Source organism: Myxocyprinus asiaticus, chromosome 8 (genome assembly GCF_019703515.2).
Source record: "Myxocyprinus asiaticus isolate MX2 ecotype Aquarium Trade chromosome 8, UBuf_Myxa_2, whole genome shotgun sequence".
NCBI lineage: Eukaryota > Metazoa > Chordata > Actinopteri > Cypriniformes > Catostomidae > Myxocyprinus > Myxocyprinus asiaticus.
Window position 1 is genome coordinate 41,798,360 of NC_059351.1, and position 14,955 is coordinate 41,813,314.

The 14,955-nt window shown below is 39.3% G+C and overlaps 1 protein-coding gene across 1 annotated transcript; it reads right to left on the bottom strand.

The window, feature by feature from the left end:
- Positions 1-13,033: 13,033 nt before the first annotated feature.
- Positions 13,034-14,569, bottom strand: LOC127444774 (uncharacterized). The gene is made up of 2 exons (XM_051704325.1): positions 13,854-14,569; positions 13,034-13,799 (listed from the first exon to the last, which is right to left on the bottom strand). Exons 1-2 carry the CDS (start codon positions 14,567-14,569, stop codon positions 13,034-13,036), a joined length of 1,482 nt encoding a protein of 493 aa, XP_051560285.1.
- Between the last annotated feature and the right edge of the window lie 386 nt (positions 14,570-14,955).

Consider the following 14,955-nt stretch of genomic DNA (forward strand, 5'->3'; position numbering starts at 1 on the left):
AAAAAAAAAAAAAAATTATAATAAAGAATAAGTGTTTTAAAACTTTTGACCAGTAGTGTATGTGTGTATATGTGTGTGTGTATACGTGTGTATATATATATATATATATGGGCTGTATTCAAGCATATTTACACTCCTTGTTGCAGGTTCTATTACCTTTATAGCTCAATTAAGAGCTGACACCAAACTATAGGTTTCAGGAGAATCTGTGATCTGTAAGGAATTGTGACAATTTCTCTCAACACAAATATTTTCACAATATTAATTGATTGGTCAGGTGAAGCTAATCCAAAGTGCAATTTAAAAAAAAAAAAAAAAATTACAGCTTTGTTGTGGCAAATGGTGCTGAAGTGAAGTGCTTTTAATTTAAGTTATTTAAATTAGTTTTGACTTGGCAAGTAAAAAAAGAAAAAAGAAAAGAATCCAGCATGACTTTGACACTATGGCCCGATAAGAAGGGATTGTACAGTATAATAATTTGGAGTACATTTCATTTTAATATGCATAACTTACTAGTGAAGATAATATTGTATTCAAATAAAAAAATGCCCTCTTAGCACTTTTTGTGATTGCAAAAGCATTTATGTTGTGTCAAGTTTGCTGGTTTAGTGCTTGTTGATGCAACACAGTCCCTCAGATGGCATTGCGCAGCCACTGATCCATGCTTCATAATTTATGAGTAATCCTTGCATAATTTATTGGTTCATTTGTAAGGTCCCATTTGAAAGGTATTTATTTGGGACTGTGATTGCATTAAATCCACAGAGAAAAATCATTTGCATGCCAGAAAATTTAACCATCAGATTTTGAGAAGCATCTGATCTTTTAATAAATACTCCTGGTCTCATACTTGATTTGTAATATGCCTTATTTTGTGTGCAAGTGTGTTTTGAAGACATTAAAGGGAAATTTGACAAATTTTGCCATCTACTCACCCTAATGTCATTTTTCAAAGCTGCTCTTTTCCATACAATGAAAGTGGATGGTGATTTAGACTGCCAAACCACCAAAAGGGCAAAAAAGTACTATCATAAAAGCAATCCCATTTGTGCTTTTGTTCAATTCATAAATTATTTCTGACCTCTTTGATGCCAAAGCCATTGGTATTTGCACATCAATTGACAGATGCAGTAAGTTTGTATACAGCATATATATATATATATATATATATATATATATATATATATATATATATATATATATATAGAAGATTATAAGTGGACATAAGCCTAAATTACTCCAACAAAGCTTTTGTATGACTTGGAAGACAGTATACAGGCCGAATGGATAAACTTATGATACTTTTGTGGTGCATTTTTGTCCATTTTGAAACTTGGAAGTATTAATCACATGCCACGTTCCTTATGTCCTTTTGGGTTGCATGGAATAAAATAAGATGGGGTTGGAATGACATGGGAGTGAGTAAATCATGACAAAATCTTAATTTTGGGGTAAAAGGTTTCCTTTATAGGCAAAAAAATAACCCTTAATGAACCCATTTGACTTACATTAATTCAGAAACAGTAGGATGACTTTTCCTGAGCTAAACTTGGTCTTTGCTAATAGAAATTCGAAGTACTTCCCCCAGTAGCAAAATAGGGAATCTTAGAGGGAAAATGCAACTTCAGAATTGCACTCATCACTGATTATGCAACGAGATTACTTCCTGGTTTCAACAGGGGACAATAATCCAGGGGCACGATCAGTCCCGACAAAACGTAGCAAAACGTTTATTTAAACGTTATGGTGCACTGAACATCCTGTTGTGTTACACAAGCGTTGCAACTATGGCAGCTGAGAAGGCCATTATTTGAATTCTTTTGGAAGAAATCGATTTAAATATGTGTTTAATACTACAAAATATGCTCGATGTTACAGTCACTGCCCTTGACATCCAGGTTCCTAATTATGGTGATCCAACATTTGCCTCGCATTTCAGGATGACAAGGCAAACATTTCTTCTAATGTCTTCAATTGTTGCATACACCAAGCTGCAGTGGACACATTTGTAAAGGACTTTAGTTGGATCCATTGTGCGCACTGCCTTTTTAATACGGCGGGGTTTATATACACGTCGCTGCTGATTGGGTAACACCTCTGACACACCCACTAAACGAGAAAAAAAGTACCTCAAAGCCTGTTGCACACATTTCACACCGTTTCAAGGAAACATGTCGTTCCACCCGGAAACGATAGCAAAACGGTGCATACCGTTTTGAAATTGATCGTGCCCCAGGTCTCTCACTCTTCTGATGCAATACACTATTGGTCAACCCACAGGAGAAGTTAAACAATCTTGAACCAATGCAAAAATATTAACGTGGAACACAAAAGTAGATGTTAGGCAAAACACAAGTGACTGCCAGCCTCAGTTCCCATTCACATTCATTGTATGTGAAAGAGAAGCATCAACTTCTTATTGTTATTGTGTTCCACAGAATGAAGTCATTGGTTTTGAACAACATCATTAGTTTGGAGTGTAGGTGAGTAAATTATGAAAAAAAAAAAAAAAAACATTTTGGGGTAAACTACTGCTTTACATTGAGTTAACAAGGCTGTGGGGGGCAGCAAACATTCTCTCACATGTAGCATCACATTCACAAGCAGGGTTGGGGTTACTTTTATAATGTATTCTGTTACAAATACTGATTACTTAGTAAAAAATGTCATCTGTAACTTAATCCAATTACCACAATAATAACATAATGGTATCAGATTACTTTTAATTTATTTTTTATTACCTCCAGGACAAGGTCACATATGTAAATAGAGTCAAGAGAAAAGTAATATGATCTCGAAGACTTTAATTCTGCCTTCTGAATGCAAACAAACCGTGTTTGAAAAATGTTATGCAGCTATTATTATAAATAGACAAATAATAAATAAAAAACAAATAAAAAAACAGGGACATGGCCTCGATTATAGATAAACAGAGTATGTTCAAATGTAGAACAACTCAGTATTTTTAAACAAATCAGGAGAGTTCTCTATATGCTACAGAAAATGGCTTATTTTCTCATCAAGCAAAAATAAATTAGAACCGATGCACTGAATTATGTCTTGGTTAACATGAAACAATCTGACAGGATATATTCAGAAACACTTCAAAGTTTAATTCGGCCATGTATTGCATAGTTTTAATAATGGTAGTATCTGACTAACTGGGGCCCAGGTCAGGAAGCAACAAACTGGTTAATCCGAATGTCTGCTAACTGCCTTGAGATGTCACACAGGTCACATAAACTACAACACAACACATAGAGACTGTATCACCTAGATATCTCATAGACACTGTGTCTGTTCCCTGAACTACCGAACACAAAACTCTCACTAAATCATTTAGAAAAAAAATAATTAAGGTCAAACTTGAAAAAATAAAATAAATAAATAAATAAATAAATAAATAAAATAAGATAAACATCGTTTGAAGCTAGGGCTACTAAACATTAGATCTCTTTCTACCAAAGCACTAACTGTAAATGAAATTATTACAGATCATAGTTTGGATGGGCTCTGTTTGACTGAAACCTGGCTTAAACTGGATGAATATATTGTTTTAAATAAATCTAGTCCCCCAGGTTATTGTTATAAACATGAGCCTAGTCTGAAGGGTCAAGGAGGAGGAGGTGCTGCTAAAATTTACAGTTACGTTTTTTGTTTTACTCAGAGGACAGTATAAAAGTTTAAGTCTTTTAAACTAATAATGCTTAATGTGACACCATCAGATATAAATAAAAAAAAACTCTGTCATCTTTTGCCCTTGCTACAGTATATAAATCACCCGAGCCTTATTCTGATTTCCTTGGTGATTTTGCTAATTTTTTATCAGATCTTGTAGTTGCTGTAGATAGAGCTTTAATTGTTGGTGAATTCAACATTCACATAGATAATGAAAATGACACGTTGGGATTAGCATTTATCGATATTCTCAACTCTCTTGGATCAACTCATCGCCAAAATCATACGCTAGATTTAATTCTGTCATATGGAGTTGATGTTGATACTATAGAAACTCTTCCACAGAGCGATGACATCTTAGATCATTAGCTCGTCTCTTGTATGCTGCGATCAGCTAATGTTACTCAATCTACACCACGCTATTGTTCAGGAACTGTTCTTTCGACCACTAAAGATAGCTTCACTAATTATCTTCCAGATCTATCTCATACACTCAATAAGCCCCAAAGTCTAGAAGAACTTGATGAAATAATATAAAATATAAATACAGTCTTCTCTAGCAATCTTGATATTTTCCTCACATGCAACTTCAATCCTTGCTGTCATAGGTCATGAAGAGCTAATAAAACTTATCGAAACATCAAAAGCCACAACATGTATGTTAGATCCAATACCAACTAAGCTCTTAAAAGAGGTATTCCCTGTAATCTCAGAACCTCTTCTTAATATTATTAACTCCTCGTTACTATCCTTAGGACATGTCCCAAGAAACTTTAAAATGGCAGATATCAAACCGCTTATTAAGAAGCCACAACTTGATCCTGGAGAACTGGCTAATTATAGACCGATTTCAAATCTCCAGTTTATGTCGAAAATCCTAGAAAAGGTAGTGTCCTCCCAACTATATGTTCATTTCTACAGAGAAATAGTATATGAACAATTTCAGTCAGATTTTAGGCCCCATCACAGTACAGAGACTGCACTTATCAGAGTTACAAATGGCTTACTCTTATCATCTGATCACGGCTGCATTTCACTTCTATTGCTTTTAGATCTTTGTGCTGCCTTCGACACGACAGATCATGACATTCTCTTGAATAGGCTAGAAAATTATGTTGGCATTTGTGGATAACTTGCATTAGCATGGTTTAGGTCCTATTTAGCAGACTGCTACCACTTTGTCTATGTACAAATGAGGAATTGTCAAACCCAAAAATGTTAAGTATGGAGTGCCACAGGGATCAGTTTTAGGGCCTCTGCTTTTCTCCTTGTATATGCTTCCCCTGGGAGATATTATAAGGAATCGTGGAATAAATTTCCACTGTTATATCGACGATACCCAACTTTATATTTCTTCAAAACCTGACGAAATTTCGCAATTCTCCAAATTAGCAGAGTGTATCAATGAAATCAAAGATTGGATGGCCAGAAATTTCCTTCTACTCAATTCCAACAAAACAGAGGTACTAATCATTGGACAAAAAATCCTCTAAGAACAAGCCGCTAAAATCTAATTTGACTCTTGATGGATGTACTGTTACATCGTCTTCAACAGCGAAGAACTTAGGTGTTATATTTGATGAATTTGATGGTTTAAAATGAAATTACCAATGTTTGTAGAACAACATTCTTCCACCTAAGAAATATTGCTAAATTATGACACATGCTCTCTGTTGCCGAAAAACTCATGCGTTCATGACCTCAAGACTAGATTATTGTAATTCATACTGGGAGGGTGTCCAGCAAGATCAATAAATAAACTTCAATTGGTTCAAAATGCAGCTGCCAGAGTGCTGACTAGAACCAAGAAATATGATCATATTAGCCCCATTTTATCATCGTTACATTGGCTACCTGATAAATTTAGTATTAATTTTAAAATTCTGTTAACTACGTACAAAGCTTTGAATGGTCTAGCTTCGTAGTACTTAAAGGAATAGTTCACCCAAAAATGAAAATTTGCTGATAATTTACTCACCCTCAGGCCATCCAAGATGTATCTGAGTTTCTTTTTACATCAAAACAGAATTTAAGATTTATAGGATTTCATTTCAGGCCTACTCCTTTGAACAATGCAAGTGAATGTACTCCAAAATGCATATTTACGGTGCATCAAAATAATCCACCTGACTCCAGTCGACAAATGAAGTTCTTCTGAACCCAAACGATTGATTATTTTTAGAAACAAAACAATACTTACATCTCTGTGACACGCGCTCATGAGAGGGATGATGTAAACTCGTTGGTAAGGTCACGCGTCATGTGGAGGAGGAGGCAGTACAAAAGTTAATTGTCTTTGCTGTAGATTTGTATTTGTATAAGTGTATTGTTCAGAATGGTTGTTTGCCATGTGTATCCTGGATGCTTCAACCTTCAGAAACCCCAAAGAAAATGCACGCCAGGAAACATATAAACTTTTCATCGATTGCCTATACATGATCATGAGTGATTGAAGCTCTGGCTTATCATGCTGAACCTGGATATCAGTACACCCCCACATTCTCTCAAATATTGGAGGGTGTGCAGTGAACATTTTACCCCTGAGGATTTCAGACCATCGAAAGAAACAAAGGGTCGATATCTGAATTCATCAGCTGTGCCCGTGCTGTTTTTCCAGCGAACTCAGGTATGTGTGAAAACTTTGTCACTGTCACGCCTCCCTCGGGCTCTGCACCTCCCTCAGCACTCTGCTCCTCATCTCTCGATTTCTAATTCACCGCACCTGCACTCAATTCACTCACTCATCACTGCCTGCATAAATAACTCACCGGCACTTCACTGCCAAGTCTGGCCTGAGGGTGAGTAAATTATCAGCAAATTTTCATTTTTGGGTGAACTATTCCTTTAAGTGACCTTCTACCACGCTATATTCCATCACGTTCATTACGATTGCAAAATTCTGGCCTGTTAATAGTTCCTAGAATATCAAAATCCACAAAAGGAGGCAGATCCCTTTCATATTTGGCTCCTAAACTATGGAATAGTCTCTCTAACACTGTTTGGGATGCAGACACACTCACTGAGTTTAAGTCTAGACTAAAAACTCATCTATTTTGCCAGGCATACCCCTAATTTATCCTTCAACTCACAATTAGGCTGCTTTAGTTAGGTCTGTCGGAACCAGAAACACTGATCATGATCTATAACTCTGCAATAAATTGAATGGCATCTATGCTAATATTATTCTATTTGTATCCCTGTCTCAACCTCAGAACTCCTATACTGTGGTCACCAGAACCTGCTGGATCCAGCTCCATTCCTGCTTTGTGTTGGACTCCACTGCTACGTGTCTCTGAGTGATGATGACTAAATGCAGCCGGTGCCAGCCAAACTTCACTTCTATCTATTACGATGGACTTCAGAGGATGAACTGATGTCAACTCCAACCATTAGCCATGGAATACATCATATGCCATTGCCTGAAACTTGGACTCACCGAAATTACCGGCCGGTTGAACTGCAATACACCTCACTGATCTCTGCCTGCATCACCTTGGTCTAATGATGGACTACACTCTTATAATGGAATACATTGACTATCAATTAATTGCCAACAAAACCCTTTATCAGCCAACTAACAAAGGACAATGCATCTATGTGAACTTCTGCAGTTAATCTAGGATGAACTACAAAGACAGTCATTAATCTTACAGTTCTTACAAAATCTTTGTTTTAACCCTGACCCTTAACACTTACTTAGTTTAATAATTTTAAACCATTTGCACTATACATAAGTAATATTGGCATTATATTCATAATGTTAGCCAGAGGGGAACTAGCCCCCACAGTGAGCCTGGTTTCTCCCAAGTTTGTTATTCTCCCTTAACCAACATATTATGGAGTGTTGTTCCTTGCCACAATCGCCTTTGGCTTTCTCACTGGGTTTCTAAATACAATTGTTATTTAATTACTTGTTTTTAAACACAATTAACAATCGTATTTTATCAAACTACACAATGGTGACTCTAAGACATTATAGATATTACAGTTTAATTTTCTGTTGATGCATGATTTTCTGTAAAGCTGCTTTGAAACGATGTGTGTTGTGAAAGGCGCTATACAAATAAAGATTACTTGATTTGCAGTTTGCATTGTAGGGCTTTACTGGTTGTTTAGATCAGTGTTACTATCAGAAATAATTAATAATAATGTCTTTAGTTATTAATTAATATTTAAATTAATTAATTGAATCAAACTCATTAAAACCTCACATGGGGCTCCAGTAAATGTAGTGTGCTACGTTTAGGAGCGGATTTGGTTATTAGCAATAATTAATAATTATCAAAGACAATTATTAATTATTAAAATCAATAGAACATTGATGAGAATCAATGTTAGCTTTTTTTAATCCTTTAAATCAACAATTATCAAAGGTAATCACGAATCATTAACATCGATGAAACATTAATTAAAATTAACACTAGCTTATTGATCCTTCAAATTCAACAATCATCAAAGATAATTATCACTTAACAAAAATCAATAGAATATTAATAAGGATTAATATTGACTGGGCACCACCCTGGAATCAGGGACTAATAACCAGATAGTATAACAGTCTCAATATTATATTGTTTTCTTAGGAAAATCGACACCCGAAGAATATCGATTTTCGGAAAAAAAACAATGAATGAAGGCTTGAATCCGAGCACTGACATCCCGTCAGCATGTGACACAGGTGTATGCAAAACGTCATGGTTACTTGTGTAACCTCCATTCCCTGATGGGGGGAACGAGAAGTTGTGTCGATGTAGTGACACTATGGGTCACTGTTGGTAGCCTGAGACACCTCTGGTCTTTGATAAAAGGACAATGAAAATTGGCGAGTGGCATTTACATGCCACTCCCCCGAACATACGGGTATAAATGGAGCTGGTATGCAACCACTCATTCAGGTTTTATGCTGAGGAGCCGATATAAGGTCCGTCCATTTCAGCGGGTAGTTCAGCGTTGTGGCAGGAGGGACACAATGTCTCATTCCCTCCATCAGGGAATGGAGGTTACACAAGTGACCATGACGTTCCCTATCTGTCACTCACTCGACGTTGTGTCAATGTAGTGACACTAGGGGTCCCTATACGAAACGCCACAATTGGCTGAAATGTGTTAAGTGAACTGGCGGTGTGTGGTGGGCAGACTACTGTGTGCCTCATAGTCAGCACACCAGGTCGACATGTAACCTCCCCCAACATAGTTATGAGTGTCAAACGGCCCTTTGGGGACAAGTCGACTACCCAAGAGATAGAGACAGGCTTAACCCAGTCGTGGCCTCTTTTCCCCTTCTCTTTTTTCCACTCCCTAAAAAAGAAGGGGGATTATCAGACTGGGCCACCAGGTCTAGTCGGGGGGTATCCCTCCCAAGGGGAAGACACCGCGGAGACCACACCCCGCCCAAAGAGAGGGGGGGATATTTAAGTGGAAGGATATGTCACATGGTCTTTCCAACCATGTGGAGAGTCTTCAAGGTAGATCCTACCCAATTGGGGAGTAGTTACTACAAACATGGAGACTGGGGCAGAGGTGCTCTTCCCTAAAAGGGGTGGTGGGAACCTTGGGCACATAGCCCAGTCGGGGTCTCAGGATCATGTGAGAGTTACCCGGACCGAACTCCGGGCACGTTTCGCTGACAGAGAACGCTTGCAAGTCTCCTACCCTCTTGATGGAAGTGAGCGCAGTCAGGAGGGCTTCAAGGAGAGTGCCTTAAGCTCGGCGATGAGCTGCGTCTACACACGGTGAGCAAAGTTGCTGGAAGCAAATCCCGGAAGCATTTCAGAGGTATTTCTACTCCTGATGATGTCATGGTTGAGGTGCGTTCTGTCGTGTGCCTCATCCAATAGGAGTTGAGAGTTCGATCCTTTATGAGCAAGGCTTCATGGGATTTGTAGTCTGTTTTGGACTCTCTTTGTTTGATTTTGGCGCGGTTTTTATCAGTAAGATTTATGACTTGGTATGTGGGCTTGAGTTAGGTTTTACAACTGTGTTAGGACTGCCTTTGTCTTCTATCTGAATACATGAGGCCCAACAGCATGTAGACTATTTGCACCATTTATTAATTCATATTTCTAGACGTGTGAGCACAGCCTGATGGAGTTTAATAAGGACAATATACAGATAGCTGTTCCATCTTTAATGGAGGTTTGGGAGGACAATTTTTAAGAAGTGGCCTCAGGATTTATGTAAAGCCATGAACCGCACATTATCCCTGAACTCTGTAAGGACATCGTAACGTGCTCTAGCCGTAACGACTTGAGCAAAGCATAATACAATACTCACTAAGACCTTGTTTATAGCTGGTATTTTTTATTTTTTTTTCAATGATTCAAAATAAAATGAGTCACATTTCAACATGTCTTGTACCTCTGTTTCTCAAACCATTTGTAACCATTTGGAATAATAGGGTTCAAAACAGTGTGAATGAATACTATGAATGCAAAAACTTTAATACAGTGAAAAAGACACTCTATTAGCATAACATAAATATATATAAATAAATAAAAATTTTCAACATTCTTTTTAATGTCCATGTACTAAAATAAAATATTTGATCCCATGAGTGTACCTTCATTTACTATTACTATTATTTTGAATGGCCATGGAAAATGAAGCAATGTGATAACAATTTTACCTGGTCTCAAAAAGTAGTCCGTTAATTTACCTGATGAACTTTCACCTTTTGCTGACCCTTTATGCTTCGCAGAGCTAATGTGTGTTTCTAAATCACTTGCACCTTTATTAGCAACTGACACATAAGTGCCAGCTTTACATATGATACATTCTGCTTCCCACGGATCTCGACCTGGACGAAAGCATGGGAATTTTTTGTGCAAATCTTCTTTAAATTTGCACTTTTGTCTGGGCATTGTTTCCACTCAGCTGTCATTTGCTGCTACTGTCAAGCAACTGTTGCCACAACAGCGCTTTGCGCATTCGTGGAGAGATTGACAGGCAGGAATTTGGCCAATAGTTGCTGCAAGCCTCTTATAATAGACCAATTGGTGTGCAAGAAGGTGGGACTTACAAAGAGGGGTTAAAGCAATGCAAATATATGTGAACACACAATGAAGTATTAGACCAGATACATACTATAATGCAACTAAAGCCGAATCCCGGACATTTGTCGCAAATTTAGAAATCCCGGCCGGACACTTTTAAAGGTCCGAAAAATAGGACATGTCTGGGAAAAAGAGGACGTATGGTCACCCTAGATTTAGACAAGCGGTTGATTGATAGATATGGAGTGGCACTTCGCTGCATCCCGGCCGGTGTTGACAGCGTTTCAAATGTGTTTTTGACTACCTCCGTATGTGTTTTTTGTGATTCGATCACAAAAGGTTTTGCATCCCATTTACACCTGTATATAGTGCTGATCACTTGTCATCGGATCATCCGAATCACATCCTAATACCAGCTGAAAACGGGATCTAAATGACCACTGCTTACATTAACGAATGCTACAGAATGACTTCTGGTGAAAGTTCATCCCATATCCGTTTCCCCAGTAAGACCCCCAGGAATAAGGTGGATAGGCTGCATGTTTTGATTTCTGCTTCATTCTATGAATGGAATCCACATGAGACCACATGAGAACCACTTAATGATAAATGCAGCATGTTATGTTTAATTTGTATTGTTTAAATGCTGCTGTCATGGAGCTAAGCATATGCTAGCATGCTAAACTTTGCCATAGTAGGCACAAATAAGGTTTAATGAAGCTCTTGAGTTTTAAAGTTATCATAATGTAGCAAATTAGCTTAAAAGGGAATTATTTATAATTAATTATAACTGGTTATAATTAATAATAAATATTTAGATTAGATCTTAGAATTAACTGTAGCAGAATCGATATTACAATTACTTGATCTGTCCGTCCAGCGAGCAGACAATATAATTATTTATCAATTCTTGGAAGATTACTTTCCTGGCCAAGGAACAATAGCCTTCCTACTTATACAGTGCTAGCAGTAGTTTAGCATGTAGCAAGGAGCAACATTCAGTGACTTTGAATTGTGAGCGGAACACAGAGACAATCAATTGTGAATATAAGGGATTTAATAAATGAAACTATAACTAACATACAAACAAACTAAGCAAAACATACATATATAGAATGAAGGAAAGTAAGGAAAAGAGAGAGAGAGAGAGCACAGAATGGCAATATTTCACGTCAGTTAACCACAACCTAAATGAGAATCATCAGAGGTACAATTCACCTTAAAAGGGGTTCAAACTTAAACGCGCATCTAATCAGTTGTAAATGGTTACTTGCATTGGTTTGTTGCTGAATAAGAGTCTTGATGCGGTAGACGAGGTTCTCGACGATTTCTTTAGGAGTGAGTTGAAGAAGTCCACAGCAAATCCACAAAGTTACTTGAAGGTAAACACTGCCAGAAGGTTAAACTCAAGAGAGAGTTTTGGAGTGGGTTGGTCTCAAGAAGAAGAGTTTTGAGCGATGATTTCTTTGCGCTCTGGAGTTTTGATAGTTCATTGCCGCACCCATTTTGTGGGTGGAGTGGCCAATCAGAGGCATGCATTTTGAGCGGGAGAAACATCCTTTGTCTCCGTTTATGGCCCATTCGCATTTTATTGCTGATCTGGACCGCTAGTGCAGCTTTTAATTCAAAACATAGTAAGAATTGTTCGATGCATTTCACGATCACATGGTGTACATTATTGTGTGAGAAATAAAGGGAAGATCATTTTGATACCAAGAAGGTAACCTCCAGACGATATTAAAGCAGAGATACACTCATACACTTGAATATAGGCATTTAACGTCTAACTAATACAAGTAAAGGGTTTTAACTAAGTTAATATGATAGGGGAATATACATACAACACATGCATATAGCAGATACATTTATAACTGCTTACTATGGCCTAAAATAGAGAAAATGTCTTTAGGTGTGTGTGTGACATGTATTGGAATTACTGGAGACAGACAACTGCTCTGGTGCCTGGCACGGGGTGGTCACCGCCCTTTCTGTGGAATGTGTTTGAAGCTTGATGGAGACACTTCAGAGGAGACCTGTTTTAGCATCCTTTTGATAGTGATAAAGACCATCTGCAATTTAGCACCCATATAAATGTAAACGTGGAGGCCAGGTCAGTAATTTATATGCAAATGTCAAAAGGCTAAAAGGTTTTTTTTTCAAACAAAATTTTTTTCAAACAAAGTGTAATTAGCCATCACTGATCTTACACAGACGTTACAGACTCCCCCTTTTTGTCTGAAGATGCTCTGAATTGAGACATCATCAGACAACAGTGGATCATGATGGTTAGATGGCAGGTGGATCATGAAGGTTAAAAGGCAGCAGTGCACCTGTTCATGGATCTTTGCACCCCGTTGACTCTGTTAAACAGGACAAAGGCAAGGCTGAGTGTCAGGGTGTACCCAATTGCTGTGGCAAGGCTCGGCGCCCTCTAGGGCAAGTTCTGAACTCTGATTAGTGACAGGATAGATTGTGGGGGGTTTTCCCATCTTTTCAGAAGCAGTTCTTTGTTTGGCATAGGCCTTATGGCTTAAGTCTCGCAGCTGTTGGGTGGACATAGTCCGTGGGCAAGCCAGAACCCCCAAATGGTGACTCACTGTTGGGTGCAGGTTCCGGAGGAACAGAGTTTTGAAATTGAATTCTTCTTCCATTCCTGGCTCATTCCGTACTCTGAAGTATGCTTGTCTGAGCCTGTTGTAGAAAGACTGCGTGGTTTCCTGTCTGCCCTGTTTAAGGTCCATGGCCGTAATCAGCCCTTGCTCTGATTCTGGGTCAGAGAATTCTTTAATCAAAGCCTGCTGCAGTTGCTGGTAATCCACTTTGACTGTTTCTGGCTGTTGGTCTAGAAAGCTCCGGACTTCACGGCTGGCGGTGATTCTAAGCAGGTACAGTCTGTCTCGTGTGGTAACATTGGCAACAGTTTGAAAGTGAAAATCAATGTCTTTTAAATAGTCGTGCACATCGTGGCCTCCTGCAGGGCTTGGAGTGAAAGTGGGAATGTTTCTAGCCAGCTTATCCAATTCTTTAGGTGACACACCGTGACTGGAAGACAGCCTTTGGAAAGGCTCCCACCCCCTTTCTGCTGCTGGGGGTTCTGGGATGCTGGCAGGTGATGTCTTGAGCAGTGGGCTCTCTTGTCTAGGAGGTATCAGTCTACTGGTTAGGGGAAATTCTGTGGTGTACATTTCCCTTTCAGAGTCACTTTGCAGTCTATATGAATGTTTAAGCTCTCGGTGAACTGTGTCAAGTTCTTCTTTCAAATAGTCTCTTTGTTGGGCCAGGGCACTGACTTCAGCCCGGGCACTTTGCAGGTGGCCCTCACAGGCCTTGGCCCTGGCTTCTCTTTCTTTAAGTTCAGTCTCTGCTCTCCTCAGGAGAGCCTCAGCTTGCTGGAGTTTTTTACTCAGCTCCTCTCTGGTGTCCTTTTCCTGCTGCTCTCGTCGTGCTGTATCTACACGGAGATCAGTCAGGGCGTTCTGGAGTCTCTCTACTTCCTCCTGCAGCTCTGGGTCCTTTTCGTCTGCTGTCCTGTGCTCGTGCTGAGTCTCCGAGGTTAGCTGGTCCAGTTGACTCTGAGCGCGCATCCAGTTTCTCTGAGCTTCCTCAGCCTGGAGCTTCAGCGCTGCTGCTTCCTGTTCCTGGCGGGAGATGCTTGCTTCACTCAGCTTTGCCTGGCCGAGGAGGTTATGGGCCAGTGACCCGACGATCTTGGCCAGCTCTTTGTGGCTGTAGTCCTGTGTCGGATCGTGGGCCATCAAGGTGCTCAGGTTGTCGTCGAGCTGTTCCCGGCTCATGTTCTGCAGGTCCCCGGCGGCTTCAGGAATAAGGGTGCTAGTCAGGGCACTCAGCCAGGTCTCTAGTCGATCCCAGTGGGCATCAGGGCTGGATGATCGAGACATGTTGGCTCACTGGCGAAGAGAGAGAGGGAGAGAGAGAGAGGGAGAGAGGGGGAGGGACAGCACACAGGCCAATGCAAGTTCTTATAGCGTTAGCAGGCTACAATTATAGTAATTTTTATGTTCTATGCTAGGTCTGTTTGATGGATACAAACAGTTAACGGAGGGTAGACTTGGCACCTGTTATCTCAGCCGTGAATGGCAAGGTGAGTCTAATTGTTGTGGGGCACCGGAAAGGATCTAACAAAAGATTGTTGACGGCGTGATCATCTAAAGACTTTGGCAGCTTGGGTCGTCAATCTATTACTCGGCTTTCTCTGATGATTCTCAAAGGTTAGGTCTCTTAAAGGTTGAGGAAAAACCTGATTTTGGGGTTTCGCTAGTTGGAA